Here is a 22,817-nt window from a genome sequence, read left to right as displayed (position 1 = left end):
AAGCTGGAGTGCCCTGCTGGGCTGTGACAAAGGGGTGAGCCTTTGAGGCTCACCGCCAGGTGTTACAGCTCCTGCCTGGGGGAGGTGTTAGCATCTCCACCCAGTGCAGGCTTTGTTACTGGCCTCAGAGTGACAAAGGCACTCTCCCCATGGGGCCAGCAACATGTCTCTAGTGTGGCAGGCTGCTGGGACCAGTCAGCCTACACAGATAGTCGGATAGGTTTCAGGGGGCACCTCTAAGGTGCCCTCTGTGGTGCATTTTACAATAAAATGTACACTGGCATCAGTGTGCATTTATTGTGCTGAGAAGTTTGATACCAAACTTCCCAGTTTTCAGTGTAGCCATTATGGTGCTGTGGAGTTCGTGTTTGACAGACTCCCAGACCATATACTCTTATGGCTACCCTGCACTTACAATGTCTAAGGTTTGGTTTAGACACTGTAGGGGTACCATGCTCATGCACTGGTACCCTCACCTATGGTATAGTGCACCCTGCCTTAGGGCTGTAAGGCCTGCTAGAGGGGTGTCTTACCTATACTGCATAGGCAGTGAGAGGCTGGCATGGCGCCCTGAGGGGAGTGCCATGTCGACTTACTCGTTTTGTCCTCACTAGCACACACAAGCTGGCAAGCAGTGTGTCTGTGCTGAGTGAGAGGTCTCCAGGGTGGCATAAGACATGCTGCAGCCCTTAGAGACCTTCCTTGGCATCAGGGCCCTTGGTACTAGAAGTACCAGTTACAAGGGACTTATCTGGATGCCAGGGTCTGCCAATTGTGGATACAAAAGTACAGGTTAGGGAAAGAACACTGGTGCTGGGGCCTGGTTAGCAGGCCTCAGCACACTTTCAATTGTAAACATAGCATCAGCAAAGGCAAAAAGTCAGGGGGCAACCATGCCAAGGAGGCATTTCCCTACACAACCCCCCCCCAAACGAAAGAGGATGAGACTAACCTTTCCCAAGAGAGTCTTCATTTTCTAAGTGGAAGAACCTGGAAAGGCCATCTGCATTGGCATGGGCAGTCCCAGGTCTGTGTTCCACTATAAAGTCCATTCCCTGTAGGGAGATGGACCACCTCAACAGTTTAGGATTTTCACCTTTCATTTGCATCAGCCATTTGAGAGGTCTGTGGTCAGTTTGAACTAGGAAGTGAGTCCCAAAGAGGTATGGTCTCAGCTTCTTCAGGGACCAAACCACAGCAAAGGCCTCCCTCTCAATGGCACTCCAACGCTGCTCCCTGGGGAGTAACCTCCTGCTAATGAAAGCAACAGGCTGGTCAAGGCCATCATCATTTGTTTGGGACAAAACTGCCCCTATCCCATGTTCAGAGGCATCAGTCTGCACAATGAACTGCTTAGAATAATCTGGAGCTTTGAGAACTGGTGCTGAGCACATTGCTTGTTTCAGGGTGTCAAAGGCCTGTTGGCAGTCCACAGTCCAGTTCACTTTCTTGGGCATTTTCTTGGAGGTGAGCTCAGTGAGGGCTGTCACAATGGATCCATATCCCTTCACAAACCTCCTGTAGTACCCAGTCAAGCCAAGGAATGCCCTGACTTAAGTCTGGGTTTTTGGAGCTACCCAGTCCAGAATAGTCTGGATCTTGGGTTGGAGTGGCTGAACTTGGCCTCCACCTACAAGGTGTCCCAAGTAAACCACAGTTCCCTGCCCTATCTGGCATTTGGATGCCTTGATAGAGAGGCCTGCAGTTTGCAGAGCCTTCAAAACCTTCCTCAGGTGGACCAGGTGATCCTGCCAGGTGGAGCTAAAGACAGCAATATCATCAAGATAAGCTGTGCTAAAGGACTCCAAGCCAGCAAGGACTTGATTCACCAACCTTTGGAAGGTGGCAGGGGCATTCTTTAAACCAAAGGGCATAACAGTAAACTGATAATGCCCATCAGGTGTGGAGAATGCTGTCTTTTCTTTTGCTCCAGGTGCCATTTTTATTTGCCAGTACCCTGCTGTCAAGTCAAAGGTACTTAGAAATTTGGCAGCACCTAACTTATCAATGAGCTCATCAGCTCTTGGAATTGGATGGGCATCTGTCTTGGTGACAGAATTGAGCCCTCTGTAGTCCACACAAAACCTCATCTCTTTCTTTCCATCTGTGGTGTGAGGTTTGGGGACTAAGACCACTGGGCTAGCCCAGGGGCTGTCAGAGCGCTCAATTACTCCCAATTCCAGCATCTTGTGGACTTCCACCTTGATGCTTTCCTTAACATGGTCAGACTGTCTGAAGATTTTGTTCTTGACAGGCATGCTGTCTCCTGTGTCCACATCATGGGTACACAGGTGTGTCTGACCAGGGGTTAGGGAGAAAAGCTCAGGAAACTGTTGTAGGACTCTCCTACAATCAGCCTGCTGTTGGCCAGAGAGGGTGTCTGAGTAGATCACTCCATCTACTGTGCCATCTTTTGGGTCTGATGACAGAAGATCAGGGAGAGGTTCACTCTCTGCCTCCTGATCCTCATCTGTTACCATTAACAGATTCACATCAGCCCTGTCATGGAAGAGCTTAAGGCGGTTCACATGGATCACCCTCTTGGGGCTCCTGCTTGTGCCCAGGTCCACCAGGTAGGTGACCTGACTCTTCCTCTCTAGCACTGGGTAAGGGCCACTCCATTTGTCCTGGAGTGCCCTGGGAGCCACAGGCTCCAGAACCCAGACTTTCTGCCCTGGTTGGAACTCAACCAGTGCAGCCTTTTGGTCATACCAAAACTTCTGGAGTTGTTGGCTGGCCTCAAGGTTTTTGGTTGCCTTTTCCATGTACTCTGCCATTCTAGAGCGAAGGCCAAGTACATAGTCCACTATGTCCTGTTTAGGCTCATGGAGAGGTCTCTCCCAGCCTTCTTTAACAAGGGCAAGTGGTCCCCTTACAGGATGACCAAACAGAAGTTCAAAGGGTGAGAACCCTACTCCCTTCTGTGGTACCTCCCTGTAAGCGAAAAGCAGACATGGCAGGAGGACATCCCATCTCCTTTTGAGTTTTTCTGGGAGCCCCATGATCATGCCTTTTAATGTCTTGTTGAATCTCTCAACTAAGCCATTAGTTTGTGGATGGTATGGTGTAGTGAATTTATAAGTCACTCCACACTCATTCCACATGTGCTTTAGGTATGCTGACATGAAGTTGGTACCTCTGTCAGACACCACCTCCTTAGGGAAACCCACTCTGGTAAAGATACCAATGAGGGCCTTGGCTACTGCAGGGGCAGTAGTCGACCTAAGGGGAATAGCTTCAGGATACCTGGTAGCATGATCCACTACTACCAGGATGTACATATTTCCTGAGGCTGTGGGAGGTTCTAGTGGACCAACTATGTCCACACCCACTCTTTCAAAGGGCACCCCCACCACTGGAAGTGGAATGAGGGGGGCCTTTGGATGCCCACCTGTCTTACCACTGGCTTGACAGGTGGGGCAGGAGAGGCAAAACTCCTTAACCATGTTGGACATATTGGGCCAGTAGAAGTGGTTGACTAACCTCTCCCACGTCTTGGTTTGTCCCAAATGTCCAGCAAGGGGAATGTCATGGGCCAATGTTAGGATGAACTCTCTGAACAGCTGAGGCACTACCACTCTCCTAGTGGCACCAGGTTTGGGGTCTCTGGCCTCAGTGTACAGGAGTCCATCTTCCCAATAGACCCTATGTGTTCCATTTTTCTTGCCTTTGGACTCTTCAGCAGCTTGCTGCCTAAGGCCTTCAAGAGAGGGACAGGTTTCTTGTCCCTTACACAGCTCCTCCCTTGAGGGTCCCCCTGGGCCTAAGAGCTCAACCTGGTAAGGTTCAAGCTCCAAAGGCTCAGTTCCCTCAGAGGGCAGAACTTCTTCCTGAGAAGAGAGGTTCCCTTTCTTTTGCTGTGTTGCAGTTGGTTTCCCAACTGACTTTCCTGTTCTCTTGGTAGGCTGGGCCATTTTTCCAGACTCCAGCTCTACTTTTTCACCCTGTGCCTTGCATTGTGCTCTTGTTTTCACACACACCAGTTCAGGGATACCCAGCATTGCTGCATGGGTTTTTAGCTCTACCTCAGCCCATGCTGAGGACTCCAGGTCATTTCCAAGCAGACAGTCCACTGGGATATTTGAGGAGACCACCACCTGTTTCAGGCCATTGACCCCTCCCCATTCTAAAGTAACCATTGCCATGGGATGTACTTTTCTCTGATTGTCAGCGTTGGTGACTGTGTAAGTTTTTCCAGTCAGGTATTGGCCAGGGGAAACCAGTTTCTCTGTCACCATGGTGACACTGGCACCTGTATCCCTCAGGCCCTCTATTCTAGTCCCATTAATTAAGAGTTGCTGTCTGTATTTTTGCATGTTAGGCGGCCAGACAGCTAGTGTGGCTAAATCCACCCCACCCTCAGAAACTAGAGTAGCTTCAGTGTGGACCCTGATTTGCTCTGGGCACACTGTTGATCCCACTTGGAGACTAGCCATACCAGTGTTACCTGGATGGGAGTTTGGAGTGGAACCTTTCTTGGGACAGGCCTTGTCTCCAGTTTGGTGTCCATGCTGTTTACAGCTATGACACCAGGCCTTTTTGGGATCAAAGTTTTTACCCTTGTACCCATTGTTTTGTGAAGAGGCTCTGGGCCCACCCTCCTGTGCAGGTTTTTGGGGGCCTGTAGAAGACTCTTTACTATTTTTAGTTTTGGTTGTCTCATCACCCTTCCCCTGGGGAGTCTTTGTGACCCCTTTCTTTTGGTCACCCCCTGTTGAAGTCTTGGACACCCTTGTCTTGACCCAATGGTCCGCCTTCTTTCCCAATTCTTGGGGAGAAATTGGTCCTAGGTCTACCAGATGCTGATGCAGTTTATCATTGAAACAATTACTTAACAGGTGTTCTTTCACAAATAAATTGTACAGCCCATCATAATTATTTACACCACTGCCTTGAATCCAACCATCTAGTGTTTTCACTGAGTAGTCTACAAAGTCAACCCAGGTCTGGCTCGAGGATTTTTGAGCCCCCCTGAATCTAATCCTATACTCCTCAGTGGAGAATCCAAAGCCCTCAATCAGGGTACCCTTCATGAGGTCATAAGATTCTGCATCTTGTCCAGAGAGTGTGAGGAGTCTATCCCTACACTTTCCTGTGAACATTTCCCAAAGGAGAGCACCCCAGTGAGATCTGTTCACTTTTCTGGTTACACAAGCCCTCTCAAAAGCTGTGAACCATTTGGTGATGTCATCACCATCTTCATATTTAGTTACAATCCCTTTAGGGATTTTCAACATGTCAGGAGAATCTCTGACCCTATTTATGTTGCTGCCACCATTGATGGGTCCTAGGCCCATCTCTTGTCTTTCCCTCTCTATGGCTAGGATCTGTCTTTCCAAAGCCAATCTTTTGGCCATCCTGGCTAACTGGATGTCCTCTTCACTGGGGCTATCCTCAGTGATTTCAGAGGTGTTGGTCTCTCCTGTGAGGGAACCAGCATCTCTGACTATTATTTTAGGAGTCAGGGTTTGAGGGACCCTGTTCTCCCTAGATAGGACTGGTAGGGGGGAATTGTCCTCCAAGTCACTATCCTCTTCCTCTGAGTTGCCACCCTCAGAGGGGTTGGCCTTTTCAAACTCTGCCAAAAGCTCCTGGAGCTGTATTTTGGTAGGTTTGGGGCCCATTGTTATTTTCTTTATTTTACAGAGTGACCTTAGCTCCCTCATCTTAAGATGGAGGTAAGGTGTGGTGTCGAGTTCCACCACAGTCACATCTGTGCTAGACATTTTGCTTCTAAAAGTTGGAATACTTTTTAAGAATCTAAAACTGGTTCTAGAATCTAATTCAAACTTTTACAAACTTTTAAACTCTAAAAGAAATGCTAAACAGGATCTAACACAAGGCCCTAGCAGGTCTTTTAAGAATTTAGAAAACTTTTTCAAATTGCAAAAATGAATTTCTAATGACAATTTTGGAATTTGTCGTGTGATCAGGTATTGGCCGAGTAGTCCAGCAAATGCAAAGTCTTGTACCCCACCGCTGATCCACCAATGTAGGAAGTTGGCTCTGTATGTGCTATTTCAAAGTAAGGAATAGCATGCACAGAGTCCAAGGGTTCCCCTTAGAGGTAAAATAGTGGTAAAAATAGATAATACTAATGCTCTATTTTGTGGTAGTGTGGTCGAGCAGTAGGCTTATCCAAGGAGTAGTGTTAAGCATTTGTTGTACATACACATAGACAATAAATGAGGTACACACACTCAGAGACAAATCCAGCCAATAGGTTTTTATATAGAAAAATATCTTTTCTTAGTTTATTTTAAGAACCACAGGTTCAAATTCTACATGTAATAGCTCATTTGAAAGGTATTGCAGGTAAGTACTTTAGGAACTTTAAATCATAAAAATTGCATGTATACTTTTCAAGTTATTGACAAATAGCTGTTTTAAAAGTGGACACTTAGTGCAATCTTCACAGTTCCTAGGGGAGGTAAGTATTTGTTAGTTTTACCAGGTAAGTAAGACACTTACAGGGTTCAGTTCTTGGTCCAAGGTAGCCCACCGTTGGGGGTTCAGAGCAACCCCAAAGTCACCACACCAGCAGCTCAGGGCCGGTCAGGTGCAGAGTTCAAAGTGTTGCCCAAAACACATAGGCTAGAATGGAGAGAAGGGGGTGCCCCGGTTCCGGTCTGCTGGCAGGTAAGTACCCGCGTCTTCGGAGGGCAGACCAGGGGGGTTTTGTAGGGCACCGGGGGGGACACAAGCCCACACAGAAATTTCACCCTCAGCAGCGCGGGGGCGGCCGGGTGCAGTGTAGAAACAAGCGTCGGGTTTGTAATGGAAGTCAATGGGAGATCTAGGGATCTCTTTAGCGCTGCAGGCAGGCAAGGGGGGGGTTCCTCGGGGAAACCTCCACTTGGGCAAGGGAGAGGGACTCCTGGGGGTCACTCCTCCAGTGAAAGTCCGGTCCTTCAGGTCCTGGGGGCTGCGGGTGCAGGGTCTCTCCCAGGTGTCGGGACTTTGGATTCAAAGAGTCGCGGTCAGGGGAAGCCTCGGGATTCCCTCTGCAGGCGGCGCTGTGGGGGCTCAGGGGGGACAGGTTTTTGTACTCACAGTCTTAGAGTAGTCCTGGGGTCCCTCCTGAGGTGTTGGATCGCCACCAACCGAGTCGGGGTCGCCGGGTGCAGTGTTGCAAGTCTCACGCCTTTTGCGGGGAGCTTGCAGGGTTCTTTAAAGCTGCTGGAAACAAAGTTGCAGCTTTTTCTTTGGAGCAGGTCCGCTGTCCTCGGGAGTTTCTTGTCTTTTCGAAGCAGGGGCAGTCCTCAGAGGATGTCGAGGTCGCTGGTCCCTTTGGAAGGCGTCGCTGGAGCAGGATCTTTGGAAGGCAGGAGACAGGCCGGTGAGTTTCTGGAGCCAAGGCAGTTGTCGTCTTCTGGTCTTCCTCTGCAGGGGTTTTTCAGCTAGGCAGTCCTTCTTCTTGTAGTTGCAGGAATCTAATTTTCTAGGGTTCAGGGTAGCCCTTAAATACTAAATTTAAGGGCGTGTTTAGGTCTGGGGGGTCAGTAGCCAATGGCTACTAGCCCTGAGGGTGGGCACACCCTCTTTGTGCCTCCTCCCAAGGGGAGGGGGTCACAATCCTAACCCTATTGGGGGAATCCTCCATCTGCAAGATGGAGGATTTCTAAAAGTTAGAGTCACTTCAGCTCAGGACACCTTAGGGGCTGTCCTGACTGGCCAGTGACTCCTCCTTGTTGCTTTCTTTGTTCCCTCCAGCCTTGCCGCCAAAAGTGGGGGCCGTGGCCGGAGGGGGCGGGCAACTCCACTAAGCTGGAGTGCCCTGCTGGGCTGTGACAAAGGGGTGAGCCTTTGAGGCTCACCGCCAGGTGTTACAGCTCCTGCCTGGGGGAGGTGTTAGCATCTCCACCCAGTGCAGGCTTTGTTACTGGCCTCAGAGTGACAAAGGCACTCTCCCCATGGGGCCAGCAACATGTCTCTAGTGTGGCAGGCTGCTGGGACCAGTCAGCCTACACAGATAGTCGGATAGGTTTCAGGGGGCACCTCTAAGGTGCCCTCTGTGGTGCATTTTACAATAAAATGTACACTGGCATCAGTGTGCATTTATTGTGCTGAGAAGTTTGATACCAAACTTCCCAGTTTTCAGTGTAGCCATTATGGTGCTGTGGAGTTCGTGTTTGACAGACTCCCAGACCATATACTCTTATGGCTACCCTGCACTTACAATGTCTAAGGTTTGGTTTAGACACTGTAGGGGTACCATGCTCATGCACTGGTACCCTCACCTATGGTATAGTGCACCCTGCCTTAGGGCTGTAAGGCCTGCTAGAGGGGTGTCTTACCTATACTGCATAGGCAGTGAGAGGCTGGCATGGCGCCCTGAGGGGAGTGCCATGTCGACTTACTCGTTTTGTCCTCACTAGCACACACAAGCTGGCAAGCAGTGTGTCTGTGCTGAGTGAGAGGTCTCCAGGGTGGCATAAGACATGCTGCAGCCCTTAGAGACCTTCCTTGGCATCAGGGCCCTTGGTACTAGAAGTACCAGTTACAAGGGACTTATCTGGATGCCAGGGTCTGCCAATTGTGGATACAAAAGTACAGGTTAGGGAAAGAACACTGGTGCTGGGGCCTGGTTAGCAGGCCTCAGCACACTTTCAATTGTAAACATAGCATCAGCAAAGGCAAAAAGTCAGGGGGCAACCATGCCAAGGAGGCATTTCCCTACAATCCTCCTGCACACAAAATACTGCCTGCGGCATAGGTAAGTCACCCCTCTAACAGGCCTTAAAGCCCTAAGGCAGGGTGCACTATACCACAGGTGAGGGCATAGCTGCATTAGCAATATGCCCCAACAGTGTAAGTCCATTCTTAAACATTGTAAGTGCAGTGTAGCCATATTGAGTATATGTTCTGGGAGTTTGTCGAAACAAACTCCACAGTTTCATAATGGCTACACTGAATATTGGGAAGTTTGATATCAAACCTCTCAAAATAATAAACCCATACTGATGCCAGTGCTGGATTTATTACAAAAGGCACACAGATGGCATCTTAGAGATGCCCCCTGTATTTTACCCAATCCTTCAGTGCAGGACCTACTGGTCTGTGTCAGCCTGCACTGAGAGACGGGTTTCTGACTGCATGGGGTGAGAGCCTTTGTGCTCTCTGAGGCCAGAAACAAAGCCTGCACTAGGTGGAGGTGCTTCACACCTCCCCTGCAGGAACTGTAACACCTAGCAGTGAGCCTCAAAGGCTCAGGCTTCGTGTTACAATGTCCCAGGGCACTCCAGCTAGTGGAGATGCCCATCCCCGGACACAGCCCCCACTTTTGGCTGCAAGTCCTGGGAGATAATGAGAAAAACAAGGAGTCACCCCCTCAGCCAGGTCCACCCCTAAGGTGACAAGAGCTGATGTGACACCCTCCTTAGAAAATCCTCCATCTTGCTTTGGAGGATTTAGCCCAATAGGAATAGGGATGTGCCCCCTTCCCAAAGGTAGGAGGCACAAGGAGAGTGTAGCCACCCTCAGGGACAGTAGCCATTGGCTACTGCCCTCCAGCCATAAACACACCCCTAAATTGAGTATTTAGGGGCGACCCTGAACCCAGGAAATCAGATTCCGGACGACCTGAAACAAGAGAAGGACTGCTGACCTGAAAGCCCCGCAGAGAAGACGGAGACCACAACTGACTTGGTCCCAGCCCTACCGGCCTGTCTCCAGACTCAAAGAACCTGCAACAGCGATGCATCCAGCGGGACCAGCGACCTCTGCCGACTCAGAGGACTGCCCTGCACCCAAAGGACCAAGAAACTCCAGTGGAGAGCGGTTCTGTCCAAACAGCAGCAAAGAAACCATCTTTAAAGGGACTCCAGCCTCACTCCGGAAGCGTAAGTCCCCAACACTCTGCACCCGACACCCCTGGCTCATGTCCAGAAGAACCAACACTGCAGAGAGGACCCCCAGGCGACTCCAACGAAGTGGACACCCTGAGATGACATCCCTGCACCCCCACAGCAACACCTGCAGAGAGTATCCAGAGGCTCCCCCTGTCTACGACTGCCCCATAATACGGAACCCGACACCAGGAAGAAGCACTGCACCCACAGCCCTTAGGCCTGGGAGAAACCAACTACCGGTGCAGGCGAGACCAGCAGGTGGCCCTCATCCTTGCCCAGCTGGTGGCTGGCCCGAGAAGCCCCCCTATGCCCTGCCTGCATTGCCAGAATGACCACCGGGTCTCTCCATTGATTTCAACCTAAAATCCGACACCTGCTTCACACACTGCACCCGTCTGCCTCTGTACCGCTGAGGGTGTATTTTGTGTGACTGTTTGTGATGACCCCCCCACCCCCAGTGCTTCCCAAACCCCCCCTCGTCTGCTCCCCAAGGACGCAGTTACTTACCTGCTAGCAGTCTGGAACCAGAGCACCCCTAGTCTCCATAGGTGCCTGTTATTTGGGCCCTACTTTGACCTCTACACCTGACCAGCCCTGTGTTGCTGGGTGTTTGGGGTTACCTTGAACCCCCAACAGTGGCTGCCTATGCCCCGGAGACTGAACTTGTAAGTGTCTTACTTACCTGATAAATTAACCAACACTTACCTCCCCCAGGAACTATTGATTTTTGCACTGTGTTCACTTTTAAAATAGTTTATTGCCATTTTTGCCAAAACTGTGAACCTTACTGTTTTAATTCAAAGCTCCATGTTTACCTGTGCCAAGTACCTTACAATGTATGTACTTACTTGAATTCTGAATCTTGTGGTTCTAAAATAAATTAAGAAAATATATTCTTCCTTATAAAAACCTATTAGCCTGGAGTTAAGTCTTTGAGTGTGTTCCTCATTTATTGCCTGTGTGTGTACAATAAATGCTTAACACTACCCTCTGATAAGCCTACTGCTCGACCACACTGCCACAAAATAGAGCATTAGTATTATCTAATTTTGCCACTATCAACCTCTAAGGGGAAACCTTGGACTCTGTGCACACTATCTCTCACTTTGAGATAGTATATACAGATCAAACTTCCTACAATAAGTCGTGGCTTCTCATTGGCAGCTACCTCTGGAGAGTCCTGGCTTCTTAGACACTGTCTACATCTCACTAATAGGGGTACCTGGACTGGGTATAACGTGATAACACCATAGGCACTCACCACACACCGGGCCAGCTTCCTACACTGTGGAACCCAGGGACAGATTCCGGACGTGGAGGACCTGAAAAGAAAGGAGACAGTCCCGCTGCCAATGAGGTGCCCAGGTGGTGCAGGTGGCAGGCCCACCCTCCTGAAGATGAAGTTCCTCTAAGATGGTGAAAGAAGTCCAGCTGGGGGGCCCAGGAGCTGATGAAGATCCCAGGAGCATGCCAGATTGTTAGGTAAAGCCCTGGGTCTCTTTTCCTGCCTTGGTACTGTGTGCGAAGGTCTGGCCCATTGGGAAGCTTCTCATGGGAAGTGACAGACGCCGAAGAGTGTTGAGAACCATGGTTGACTGGTCGAGGTGGGAGCTACTAAAATGAGCGCCAGGCTGGACCTCTGACTAGAAGCTGAAAACGTAAAGCAAAGAGTGACGGGCTGAGTATAATGAAGGTGTTTACTTTTCTAGTAGCCATAGTGCAGTGTACAGAAGTGTTAGAAATGTTTTCCTTCTGCCACTATTTCTTCATGCATTTCGATCTGAGGGCATCTCAAAATAGGACCTCTTCCTCCTCAAGCATGAAATGCATAACTACCTTGTGGTAGGCAGCTGCTCGTTATAGCTCAGAGATAGGCTGTAATATTATCCATGGGAAGCCTTTACTGGGATGTGGTCTAAGTCAAGATCCCCTGGTGAATCAATGTCATCATCCTGTCATAAGTAATCCCTAGGCTGTGGATGGAATGGACCTATGTAATTCACTGGAAGGATGTAGTGAATACCTTCGTATGAGCAGGATTTTGGAGGCCCCTGAGGTGAAAATATGGGGATAATAAGGGAGGTGGGGACTTAATAAGAGGAGGCAGGTGGATTACTCAACAGAGGAAGGCTAATAACCGTTGGTGAAACTCTTGGGCATTGGTGTAACTTCCAAGTGAATGTGTGGAGTAGGTCCTCTTCAAAAGAAAGCCGCATTTCATTGACCGGGTTACCAAACTTCTTCCCCTTCATCAGCCTAGGACACGCCATGACTTCGGACTGGGCTGGTGAGCTGAGATGCCCAAAGACTCAATGTCGTCTTCCTCCTCTGAACCGAGGGCACCTGGTTACCTCAAAGAAGCATGCAAACCTACCACTTGTGCTTTTTATGCTGCTGAAGTGAAAAAGATTAGACCACTACTGTATTCCTAAAAATCTGTCTTCTTTAACCCACAGTCCCGGACTTTCTTCTATCTACTTAACTTTGAGAAATCAGGATCAGCTTACACATCCATATGCCTGTGCTGAGTGATGGTGGATGTTTAATTGTAAGGCAGGGAACATTCTGTTAAAAAATGCTTTTATGGAAAGCCTTGAAATTTATTTCACCTAGGACCCCACCTGCTCATGTTTGAAACCTCATTGCAATTCTTATAAGGCTAATTCGGACCTCCTTTCAAACCATTACACTCTTCGCCTTTGCAGCTCCTCTCTCGGACAGTGGCTTCCTAGTAGCCCTTACATTTTTTATGTGTAGTGGGGAACTGCAACCTGTTACTTTACAAAATCATTTCTTTCAGGTGCATAATGATAGTTGCTTTTACGACTAACCCTCAGGTCCTTCCTAGGTTCTTCATCACAACCAAACAAATGTGCTCTTGATCTTTCCCTCGCCCAGACTTTGTAGCGAAAAATAACTCTTTATGCCCAAGATGTTAAACGTGCTTTAATGCATTACTTTAACAGAGTTGAATCTTTCTGTAAAACCCAGTAACTATTGATTTTGCAAACACCCACAAGTGTCTGGCAATTTTGACTGCTAACAGAGCTAGGTAGAATGTCAGGTTCATTCAAATCTGTTACTACAAATCCAAAGCAGCAGTGCTTGGTCCTCCTAGAAGCACATACCACCTTCTAAGAAAGGTGCGACAATGACTTGACTAGGAGATACTCCCATAGCTGCAATTTGCAAGATATCTACGTGGTCAACACAACATACTATCCCTAGACACTATTGTCAGACGTTTTAGCCTGTCAGCATGTTGGAATTGGCCAGTCAGACTTAATGTTGACTTCCAAACAATTTTAGCTCACATTGTTTTTAGATTTAGAACTCTTGTAATGGATCAGGTAATCATAAATTACTTTGAGTATATATTTTGGCTCATGCAGATTTTAGCAAACATTTAGTAGTATTTGACTTGTTGATGTTTTTTTCAAAGTGTTTGTGATAGTTATATTGAGGGAGTATATCTCTTGTAAGCTGACACGCATTATTATGATGCGTTTTATCCAAAGTTTGCAATTCTTTTTCTTTTTTTGGCATGTTGATGTGTTTATCTTAATTGCGAACATTGTAATATGTTTGATTATAGAACTCAGCTGAACTTAGAAATCAGCATTGCTTCTTACCTGTGTGTGTGACTACTGGGCCTGCTACGATAAGGGCTTTTCCCATGAATTTTTTTTATGTTTATTTTAATATTTATGAACTTTGGAGTGGATAGTAACTTTATGTCATATTACAGGGGCGAGCACTTGTTACTCTTTTTAGTGCAAACAGTGGCTAGACAAACTGTAGAGCACTGCCAATACAGACCTCCACGAATCCGTGAAGATCGGAACCGCAAAGCTGCAAATCCTGAAGGTAGGAATCTATTTCCCAGATGCTGCTCAGAATTGTTTTTAAAGTGATGGTAAATTTCACAGGGGAAAGAAGACATGATTACCTTATTCATGCACATTTTTTCAAATGTCCTTGTTTATTTTAAGAGTTATCTAAATTGATTTTAGTGCCTTTTGTTCAGATTTTCTGATATATGCCTTTAACTGCAGATTCTTCATTGTTGGAATTCTCTCCACCACACACTTTTTGCTGATATTGTTGCCAGCTTTGAGAGAGTGCTGGGATCCTGCTAACCTGGCCCCAATACCAGTGTTCTTTCCTAAAATATGTACCTTCGTTACCACAATTGGCACATCCTTGGCACCCGGTTAAGTCCCTTGTAAAAAGGTACCCATGGTTACAAGGGCCCTGTGGCCAGGAAAGGTCCCCAAGGGCTGCAGCATGTGTTTTGCCACCCTGGGGGACCCCTCACCAAGCACTTACACACTGCCCTTGCAGCTTGTATGTGCTGATGGGGAGAAAAAGGCAAATTCAACATGGCAGCCCACTGAGGGTGCCATGCCCACCCACCACTGCCTGTGGCATAGGTAAGTCACCCCTCTAGCAAGCCTTATAGCCCTAAAGGCAGGGTGCACTATACCACAGGTGAGGGCATAGCTGCATGAGCAGTATGCCCCACAGTGTCTACGTCCATTCTTAGGCATTGTAAGCGCAGTGAAGTCATATTGAGTATAAGGTCTGGGAGTTTGTCATTACAAACTCCACAGCTCCATAGTGGCTTCACTAAATACTGGGAAGTTTGGTATCTAACTTCTCAGCTCAATAAACCCTCACTGATGCCAGTTTTGGATCTGTTAAACAATGCACCCACAGGGCATCTTAGAGATGCCCCTTGTATTTTGCCCAACCCTTTAGTGCAGGACTTAACTTTGTGCTCTTGTTGGCCAGAAAAGAAGCCTGCCCTGGGTGGAGGTGCTTCACACCTCCCCCATGCAGCAACCATAACACATGCTGGTGAGCCTCCAAGGCTCAGGCCTCCTGTTAAAGTGCCCCAGGGCACTCCAGCGATTGGAGATGCCTCCTGACCGCCACATCCTACCACCGCCCCCAGACAAAGTCCCACTTTTGGTGCAAGTCCAACAGGAAAATTAGGTAAAACAAGGAGGAGTGACCACTCCCGCTGGGACCACCCATAATGTGTCCAGAGCTGAAGTGACCCCCCTCGCTGCATAATCTTGGTTTGGAGGACGGGGGCCACAAGGGTTAGGTCTTTGCCGCCCCCGTCACCCCCTCCCCCCCCCCCGCAGAGAAAACTACAGACACCAACTGACTAGGCCCCCAGCCCTACCGGCCTGTCTGCAGGTTCAGAAGTTTTTCTTTAAAAAAAAAAAGACGACACATCCTGCAGGAACAGTGACCTCGCCAAGCCCCCAAAGCACTGCCTGGCCACCAGAGGACAAAAAACTCCAGAGGACAGTGGCCCTGCCCGCAAGAACCTCCAACAAGGACTCCAGAACCGCCCCAGATTTACGAGCCTTGCCCGACCTGCACCCAACTCCCACAGCCCTTGTCCAGGTGGCCCACCGGTCCACAGCATTTGCCCTGTCGATTCTGATCTTTTGTCCACCAAATCCAGAGGAACCCCCTGACCACAAGAGAACTGGACAAAGATTCCAGACACCTAAAGGTACCCCTGAACCTGCAGCCCCCTGGCCTTGGGGACTCCGACCACCAGTCCAGAAGCATTCTGCAGGCAGCCTCCCTCCTTCTCCAGCCTGTGGTTTTCCAGAACCCACCCCCTGGACCCAGTCTGCAGCATCTTTGTGCCCCCAGGGCCCCCCCTATTGAAAAGCATTGGGAGCCTGACGCTGTATTTGCACCTTGCACCCAGCCACCCCTGTGCCGCTGAGGGGTTGTGTTTGTTGCTGACTCAGTTTCCATAGTATCCCATTCTAAGTTCAACACCAACTTTGACCTCTGCACCCGACTGGCCCCGTGCTGCTGTTGGTATATGTTTGGGGTCAACTTGAACCCTGACCAGTGGACATCCTAACTCCTGGAGACGGGAACTGTAAGTCGACAACTTACCTCAAAACTGCATTAGCACTTTTCTCACCCTAGGACTAGAAAGTGAAGGGTGTTACTTGCCTGTAAACTGTTTTCTTTGCCAAATTTAAACAAAGTGCGCTTGATGCATATGCTTAATACTTACTTCCAAATGCACTTAGCTTCCACAACATACTTTTGGTTCTAGAAATAAAGTAACAAAATATATTTTTGCTATATAAAAACAATTGGCCTGGAGTTAGTAATTGAGTGTGTGCCTCATTTATTAACCGTGTGTGTACAACAAATGCTTTACACTACCCTCTGATAAGCCTAACTGCTCGATCACACTACCACAAATTAGAAAATTAGTATTATCTACTTTAGCCTCTGGGGAACCTCTGGACTCAGTGCACACTATATCTCATTTTGATACAGTATAAACCGAGCCAGCCTACTGGTTCCCCAGAGGCTTAACAGAGGCTGAAGTGGATAATACTAATGCTCTCTTTTGTGGTAGGGTGGTTGAGCAGTTAGGCTTATCAGAGAGTTGTGCAAAGCATTTGCTGTACACACACTGACAATAGAAGAAGCAGACACTTAATGACTAAACTCCAGACCAATTGTTTATATATAGAAAAAATATATTTTGTTTTATAGAAGCACAAGAATCAGGTTGCAGGTAAGTACATCAATAAATAGGTATTTTGCGTATGTATCAACATTATTTCGTTTTGAATTCGCAAGTCATACAGTTTTTGAATAAACTGCAATAATCTGTTTTAGAAGTTGACAGTGCAGTTTTCAAAAAGAGTTCCTGGGGGGGTAAGAAAATAAGTACGTTTTATATGTAAGTACTTAACTTACAGTTAGTCTCTGGGGGTTATGAGGTCCACAGGTTGGGGTTCAAACACCCACCACCAGCAACATTGGGAGGGCCAGGTGCAGAGGTCAAAGATGAGGAAAATTTAACATGGGCTCCTATAGAGACTGGGGGCCCTCTGTCTATCTTCGGAGGGCAGACTTGGTGGGGTTTAGAGGAGTACTGGGGGGGGGGGTTGGGACAGGTAAGCACCAAAAACACACCATCAGCGGCGTGGGGGCGGCCAAGTGCAAACACAGTTTTGGGCTCTCAATGCTTTCCTATGAGGAGACCTCGGGGTCACCTAGATGCTGCAGGCTGAGACCAGGGGGGTCAGTTCCAAAAAACCACAGGCTGGACAAGTAGGAGGGCCGTCTGCTGAACGCTGCTGCACCGGAGGTGTAGTATACCTTTTGGTGTTGGGTATCTTTGTTCAGTGCTGTCGCAGTCAGGGGGCAGGTCTTCTAGATTCACACTGCAGGCATCATCATGAAGGACAGGAGAGGTCAACCCAGGGTGGGCACTTGCTCAGAATTGCCTAGGGATCTTCTCTAGTTGGTCACCTGGACACAGGCTGCGGGCGCTGGGTGCAGAGTGGTCAAGACTTGCGGATCCGGGGAAGCTCTGGAGCCCTTGGATGTTGTTTCTTCTTGGACAGGGCCGCTGTCCACAGGAGTTCTTGGTCCTCTGTGATGCAGGCAGTCCTCTGGAAGCTTGGCAGTGGTCAATGGACTCGCAGCATGCGTCACATTTTTTTGCAGGGCTTTTGAAGCAGGAGACAGGCTTGTAGGGCTGAGGCCAAGTCAGTTTTCGCCTTCTTTTTTCTCTGCTGGGGTTTCAGCTTAGCAGTCCTTCTTTCTTGTGAGGTCGTCGGGAATCTGACTACGTGGGTTCAGGGGGGGGCCTTAAATCCTGGATTTAGGGGCGTTTCAGGGATCAGAGGGCAGTAACCAATAGCTACTGTCCCTGAGGGTGGCTACACTCTTTCTGTGTCCACTTCCTTTGGGGAGATGGACACAGACCGAACCCTATTGGTTCCTGTCCTCCTAAATAAGATGGAGAATTTTACAAGGAGGGGGCCATCTCAACTCTAGACACTTTAGGGGTGGTACCAGCTGATGTCGTCACTCCCTGCTTTCTCAAATTTTCACGCTGGACTTGGTGCCAAAAGTGGGGGCTATGTCCGGGGCGATGGGCATCTCCTCTAGCTGGAGTGCCCTGAGGCATTGTAACACGAAGCCTGAGCCTTTGAGGCTCACTGCTAGGTATTACAGTTCCTGCAGCAGGAAGCACCTCCACCCAGTGCAGACTTTGTTTCTGGCCTCAGAGAGCACACAGGCTCTCACCCCATGGGGTCAGAAACTCTTCAGTGGCAGGCTGGCACAGACCATTCAGTCCTGCACTGAAGAATTGGGTAAAATTCAGGGGTTATCTGGAAGATGCCCTCTGTGTGCATATTGTAATAAATCCAGCACTGGCACTGCTATACAAAAACCATTGGTCTGGAGTTCAGTCATTGATTGCGTGATTCTTCTATTGTCTCTGTGTGTACAACAAATGCTTTGCACTACCCTCTGATAAGTCTATCTGCTCGACCACACCACCACAAAAGAGAACATTAGTATTATCTACTTAAGCCTCTGGGGAACTCCTGGACACACTATATCTGCAGGAAGTTGGGTCGGTATATACTATCTCAAAGTGAGAGATAGTGTGCACAGAATCCAGGACTTCCCCTTAGAGGTTGATAGTGGCAATAATAGATAATACTAATGCTCTATTTGTGGTAGTGTGGTCGAGCCGTAGGCTTATCAGAAGGTAATGTTAAGCATTTGTTGTACACATACAGGCAACAAATGGGAACACACAATCAAAGACTTAACTCCAGGCCAATAGGGTTTTATATAGAAAAATATTATTTTCTTTATTTTAGAACCACAAGATTCAGAATTCAAGTAAGTACATCAATTATAAAATACTTAGCATAGGTAAATATAGAACTTTGAACCAAAACAGTAATGTACACAGTTTAGCAGAAAATGGTAATAAGCTATTTTAAAAGTGGGCACTGAAAAATTAAACAGCTCCTGCGTGAGGTAAGTACAAGTTAGTTTATCAGGTAAGTAAAGCACTTACAAGTTCAGTCTACGGGGTATAGGGCGCCCACCAGTGCGGGTTCAAGTCAACCCCACACACCCAGCACAACAACACAGGGCCGGTCAGGTGCAGAGGTCAGAGGGCCCCAAATAACATAGGTGCCTATGGAGACTAGGGGTGCTCCTGTTCCAGTCTGCTAGCAGGTAAGTAACTGCATCCTCGGGGAGCAGACCAGGGGTTTTTTGAGGAGCACGGGGGTCACAAACAGGCACACAAAATACACCCTCAGCGGTACGGAGGAGGCCGGGTGCAGTGTGTGAAGTAGGTGTTGGATTTTAGGTTGAAATTAATGGAGAGACCCGGTGGTCACTCTGGCAATGCAGGCAGGGCACAGGGGGGCTTCTCTGGCCAGCCACCGGCTGGGCAAGGATGAGGGCCGCCTGCTGGTCACGCCTGCACCAATAGTTGGTTTCTACCTGGCCTAAGGGCTGTGGGTGCAGTGCTTCTTCCAGGTGTTGGGTTCTGTGTTAAGGGGCAGTCGCAGACAGGGGGAGCCTCTGGATTCTCTCTGCAGGCGTCACTGTGGGGGTGCAGGGAGGTCGTCTCAGGTGTCCACCTCGTTGCAGTCGCCTGGGGGGTTCTCTCTGCAGTGTTGGTTCTTCTGGACACGAGCCAGGGGCGTTGGGTGCAGAGTGTTGGGGACTCACGCTTCAGGAGTGAGCTGAGTCCCTTTAAAATGGTTTCTTCTTGTTGCTTTGGAAAGAGCTGCTGTCCACAGGAGTTTCTTGGTCCTTTGGGTTGCAGGGCAGTCCTCTAAGTCGGCAGAGGTCGCTGGTCCCGCTGGGTACGTCGCTGTTGCAGGTTCTCTGAATATGGAGACACGCTGGTAAGTCTGGGGCCGAAGCAGTTGTCGTTTCCGTCTTCTCTGCTGGGTTTTCAGGTCAGCAATCCTTCTTCTTCAGGTCATAAGGAATCTGTTTTCCTCGGTTTAGGGTTGGCCCTAATACTAAATTTAGGGGTGTATTTAGGGCTGGAAGCAGTAGCCAATGGCTACTGTCCCTGAGGGTGGCTACACTCTCCTTGTGCCTCCTCCCTTTGGGGAGGGGGCTGTAGGAAGTTGGCTCTGTATATACTATTTCAACATAAGAAATAGTGTGCACAGAGTCCAAAGGTTCCCCTTAGAGGTAAGATAGTAGCAAAAAGAGATAATTCTAATGCTCTGTTTTGTGGTAGTGTGGTCGAGCAGTAGGCTTATCAGAGGGTAGTGCAAGCAGACAATAGAAGAATCACACAATCAATGACTGAACTCCAGACCAATGGTTTTTGTATAGCAAAAATATATTTTCTTAACTTATTTTTAGAACCACAAGATTCAAGTTGCAGGTAAGTACCTTAAAAGATTCATATTTCACACAGGTATCAACAGTAGTTTGAAATTTGTAAGTAATACAGTTCTTGAAATAATGGCAATTATCTGTTTTAAAAATGGACACGGTGCAATTTCCAGAAGCAGTTTCTGGGGGGAAGAAAAGTTAGATTGTTTTACAGGTAAGTACAAAACTTACAGTTTCAGTCCCTGGGTTTAATGAAGTTCCCCGGCTAGGGTTCAAGTTAACCCCAAACACCCACCACCAGCAACAGGGGCCGTCCGGGTGCAGAGTTTAAAGATGAGCAATTTTAACGTTGGCTCCTATGGAGACAGGGGGTTCTCTGAATCAGGTCTGCCTGCAGTTAAGTACCTGTGACTCGGAGGGCAGACCAGAGGGGATTGAAGGAGGGCCACAAGTAGGCACCAAACACACACCCTCAGCGGCACAAGGGTGCCTGAGTGCAGGGTGCAAACAGGACGTTGGGTTTCCAATGCTGGTCTATGAGGAGACCCCGGGGGTCACTCAGAAGCTGCATGCGAGGTCCAGGGGGGTGTCTCAGGCACACCACTGGTCAAACAAGGAGGAGGGCTGCCTTCTGAACATGGCTGCACTGGGTTACGGTTCCTCCGAAGCCTGCGGGTTTGGTGGTGCATTGTGCCTTTAGGTGTCTGATATCTTTGTCCGGAGCTTCACTGTCGGGGGGGGGGGGGGGGGGAGGGTCCTCGGGATTCCCTCTGCACACGTCGTCGTGGAGGGGTGGAGAGGTCAACCCAGGGTGGGCCCTTGCTCACAATCCCCTGGGGACCCTCTCTAGCTGGGTGAACCACCTGGACACTGGCCGTGGGCATCTGGTGCACAGGCGTCAGGACTTGCGCATCCGGAGTGAGGTGGGAGCCTGTTTGTTGGTTTTTTTCTTAGACAGAGCAGCTGTCCTCCGAAGTTCTTGGTCCTTTTGGGAGCAGGGCAGTTCTCTGGAGTTGGGCAGAGGTCGATGGTCCTGCTGGATGCATCGCTGGTCTTGCTGAATGCGTCGCTGGTCTTCTGCTTCAAAGAATCTGCAAGAGAGAGCCCGGTAGTGCTGTGGCTAAAGCAGTTTTCGTCTTCCTTCTTCTCTGCTGGGGGTTTGAGCTATGCAGTCCTTCTTGTCAGGTCGCCAGGAATCTGGTGAGCTGTGTTCTGGGAGGCCCTTAAATCCTAGACTTAGGGGCGTTTTAGGGGTCAGTATTCAGTGAAGCCATTATGGAGCTGTGGAGTTTCATTACAAACACCCAGAGCTTATACTCAATATGACTACACTGCACTTATAATGCCTAAGAATGGATTTGTACACTGTAGGGGCATATTGCTCCTACAGCTATGCCTTCGCCTGTGGTATAGTGCACCCAGCCTTAGGGATGTTGGGCCTTCTAGAGGGGTGACTTACCTATGCCACAAGCAGTGCGTTGTGGGCATGGCACTCTGAGAGGGGTGCCAGGTTGACATTGTCTTTTTCTCCTCACCAGCACACACAAGCTGCAAGACAATGTGCATGTGCTTGGTGTGAGGGGTCCCCTAGTGTGGAATAATACATGCTGCAGGCAGCCCTTAGAGACCTTCCCTGGCCCCAGGGCCCTTAGTACCATGGGTACCTTTTACAAGGGACTTATCTGTGTGCCAGGGATGGTCAAATTGTGGAAACAAAGGTACAGTTTAGGGAAAGAACACTCCTGCTGGGACCTGAATAGCAGGGTCGCAGCACACTTTCAATCATAACTAGCATCAACAAAAGGCAAGGCGTTAGGGGGTAACCATGCCATTTTCCTACAACCCCCTCCCCTGCCCACCCCAAACGAAAGAGGATGAGACTAATCTTTCCCAAGAGTCTTCATTTTCTAGGTGGAAGAACCGGGAAAGGCCAGCTGCATTGGCATGGGCTGTCCCAGGTCTGTGTTCCACTAGAAAGTCCATTCCCTGTAGGGATATGGACCACATCAACAGTTTAGGGTTTTCTCCTTTCATTTGCATGAGCCATCTGAGAGGTCTGTGGTCAGTTAGAACTATGAAGTGAGTACCAAACAGGTATGGTCTCAACTTCTTCAGGGACCAGACCACAGCAAAGGCCTCCTTCTCATTGGCACTCCAACGCTGCTCCCTGGGGAGTAACCTCCTGCTAATAAAAGCAACAGGCTAGTCAAGGCCATCATCATTGGTTTGGGACAGGACTGCTCCTTTCCCATGTTCAGAGGCATCTGTCTGCACATTGAATTGCTTAGAATAATCCTGAGCTTTCAGAACTGGTGCTGAGCACATAGCTTCTTTCAGGGTGGCAAAGGCCTTTTGACAGTCCAAGGTCCAGTTAACCTTTTGGGGCATCTTCATGGAGGTGAGTTCTGTGAGGGGAGTTACTATGGATCCATATCCCTTCACAAACCTCCTATATTAGGCAATCAAGCCAAGGAATACCCTGACTTGAGTCTGGGTTTTAGGTACTTCCTAGTCCAGAAGTGTCTGGATCTTGGGTTGTAATGGCTGCACTAGGCCTCCACCTACAAGGTGTCCCATATAAACCACTGTACCCTGCCATATCTGACATTTGGATGCCTTGATAAATAGGCCTGCTGCTTGCAGGGACTGCAAAACCACCTTCCGGTGGACCAGGTGGTCCTGCCAGTTGGAGCTAAAGAAAGCAATAACATCTAGATATGCTGCACTAAAGGACTCCAAGCCAGAAAGGACTTGATTCATCAATCTTTGGAAGGTGGCAGG

At 48.8% G+C, this 22,817-nt stretch overlaps 1 protein-coding gene across 8 annotated transcripts in view; it reads left to right on the top strand.

The window, feature by feature from the left end:
* The window catches only part of UBR5 (ubiquitin protein ligase E3 component n-recognin 5), a 1,605,594-nt gene that overhangs the window by 859,358 nt on the left and 723,419 nt on the right, over positions 1-22,817 (top strand). For all 8 annotated transcript variants that reach the window (XM_069220579.1, XM_069220580.1, XM_069220578.1 and 5 more), the window contains one exon: positions 13,600-13,718. In XM_069220579.1, the coding sequence (XP_069076680.1) occupies positions 13,600-13,718 (119 nt within the window). The remainder of the gene's footprint in view (positions 1-13,599; positions 13,719-22,817) is intronic.

Source organism: Pleurodeles waltl, chromosome 2_2, assembly GCF_031143425.1.
Source record: "Pleurodeles waltl isolate 20211129_DDA chromosome 2_2, aPleWal1.hap1.20221129, whole genome shotgun sequence".
Taxonomy (NCBI): domain Eukaryota; kingdom Metazoa; phylum Chordata; class Amphibia; order Caudata; family Salamandridae; genus Pleurodeles; species Pleurodeles waltl.
Note: the sequence above shows the minus strand (reverse complement) of the source record. Positions and strands in the feature narration are given on the sequence as shown.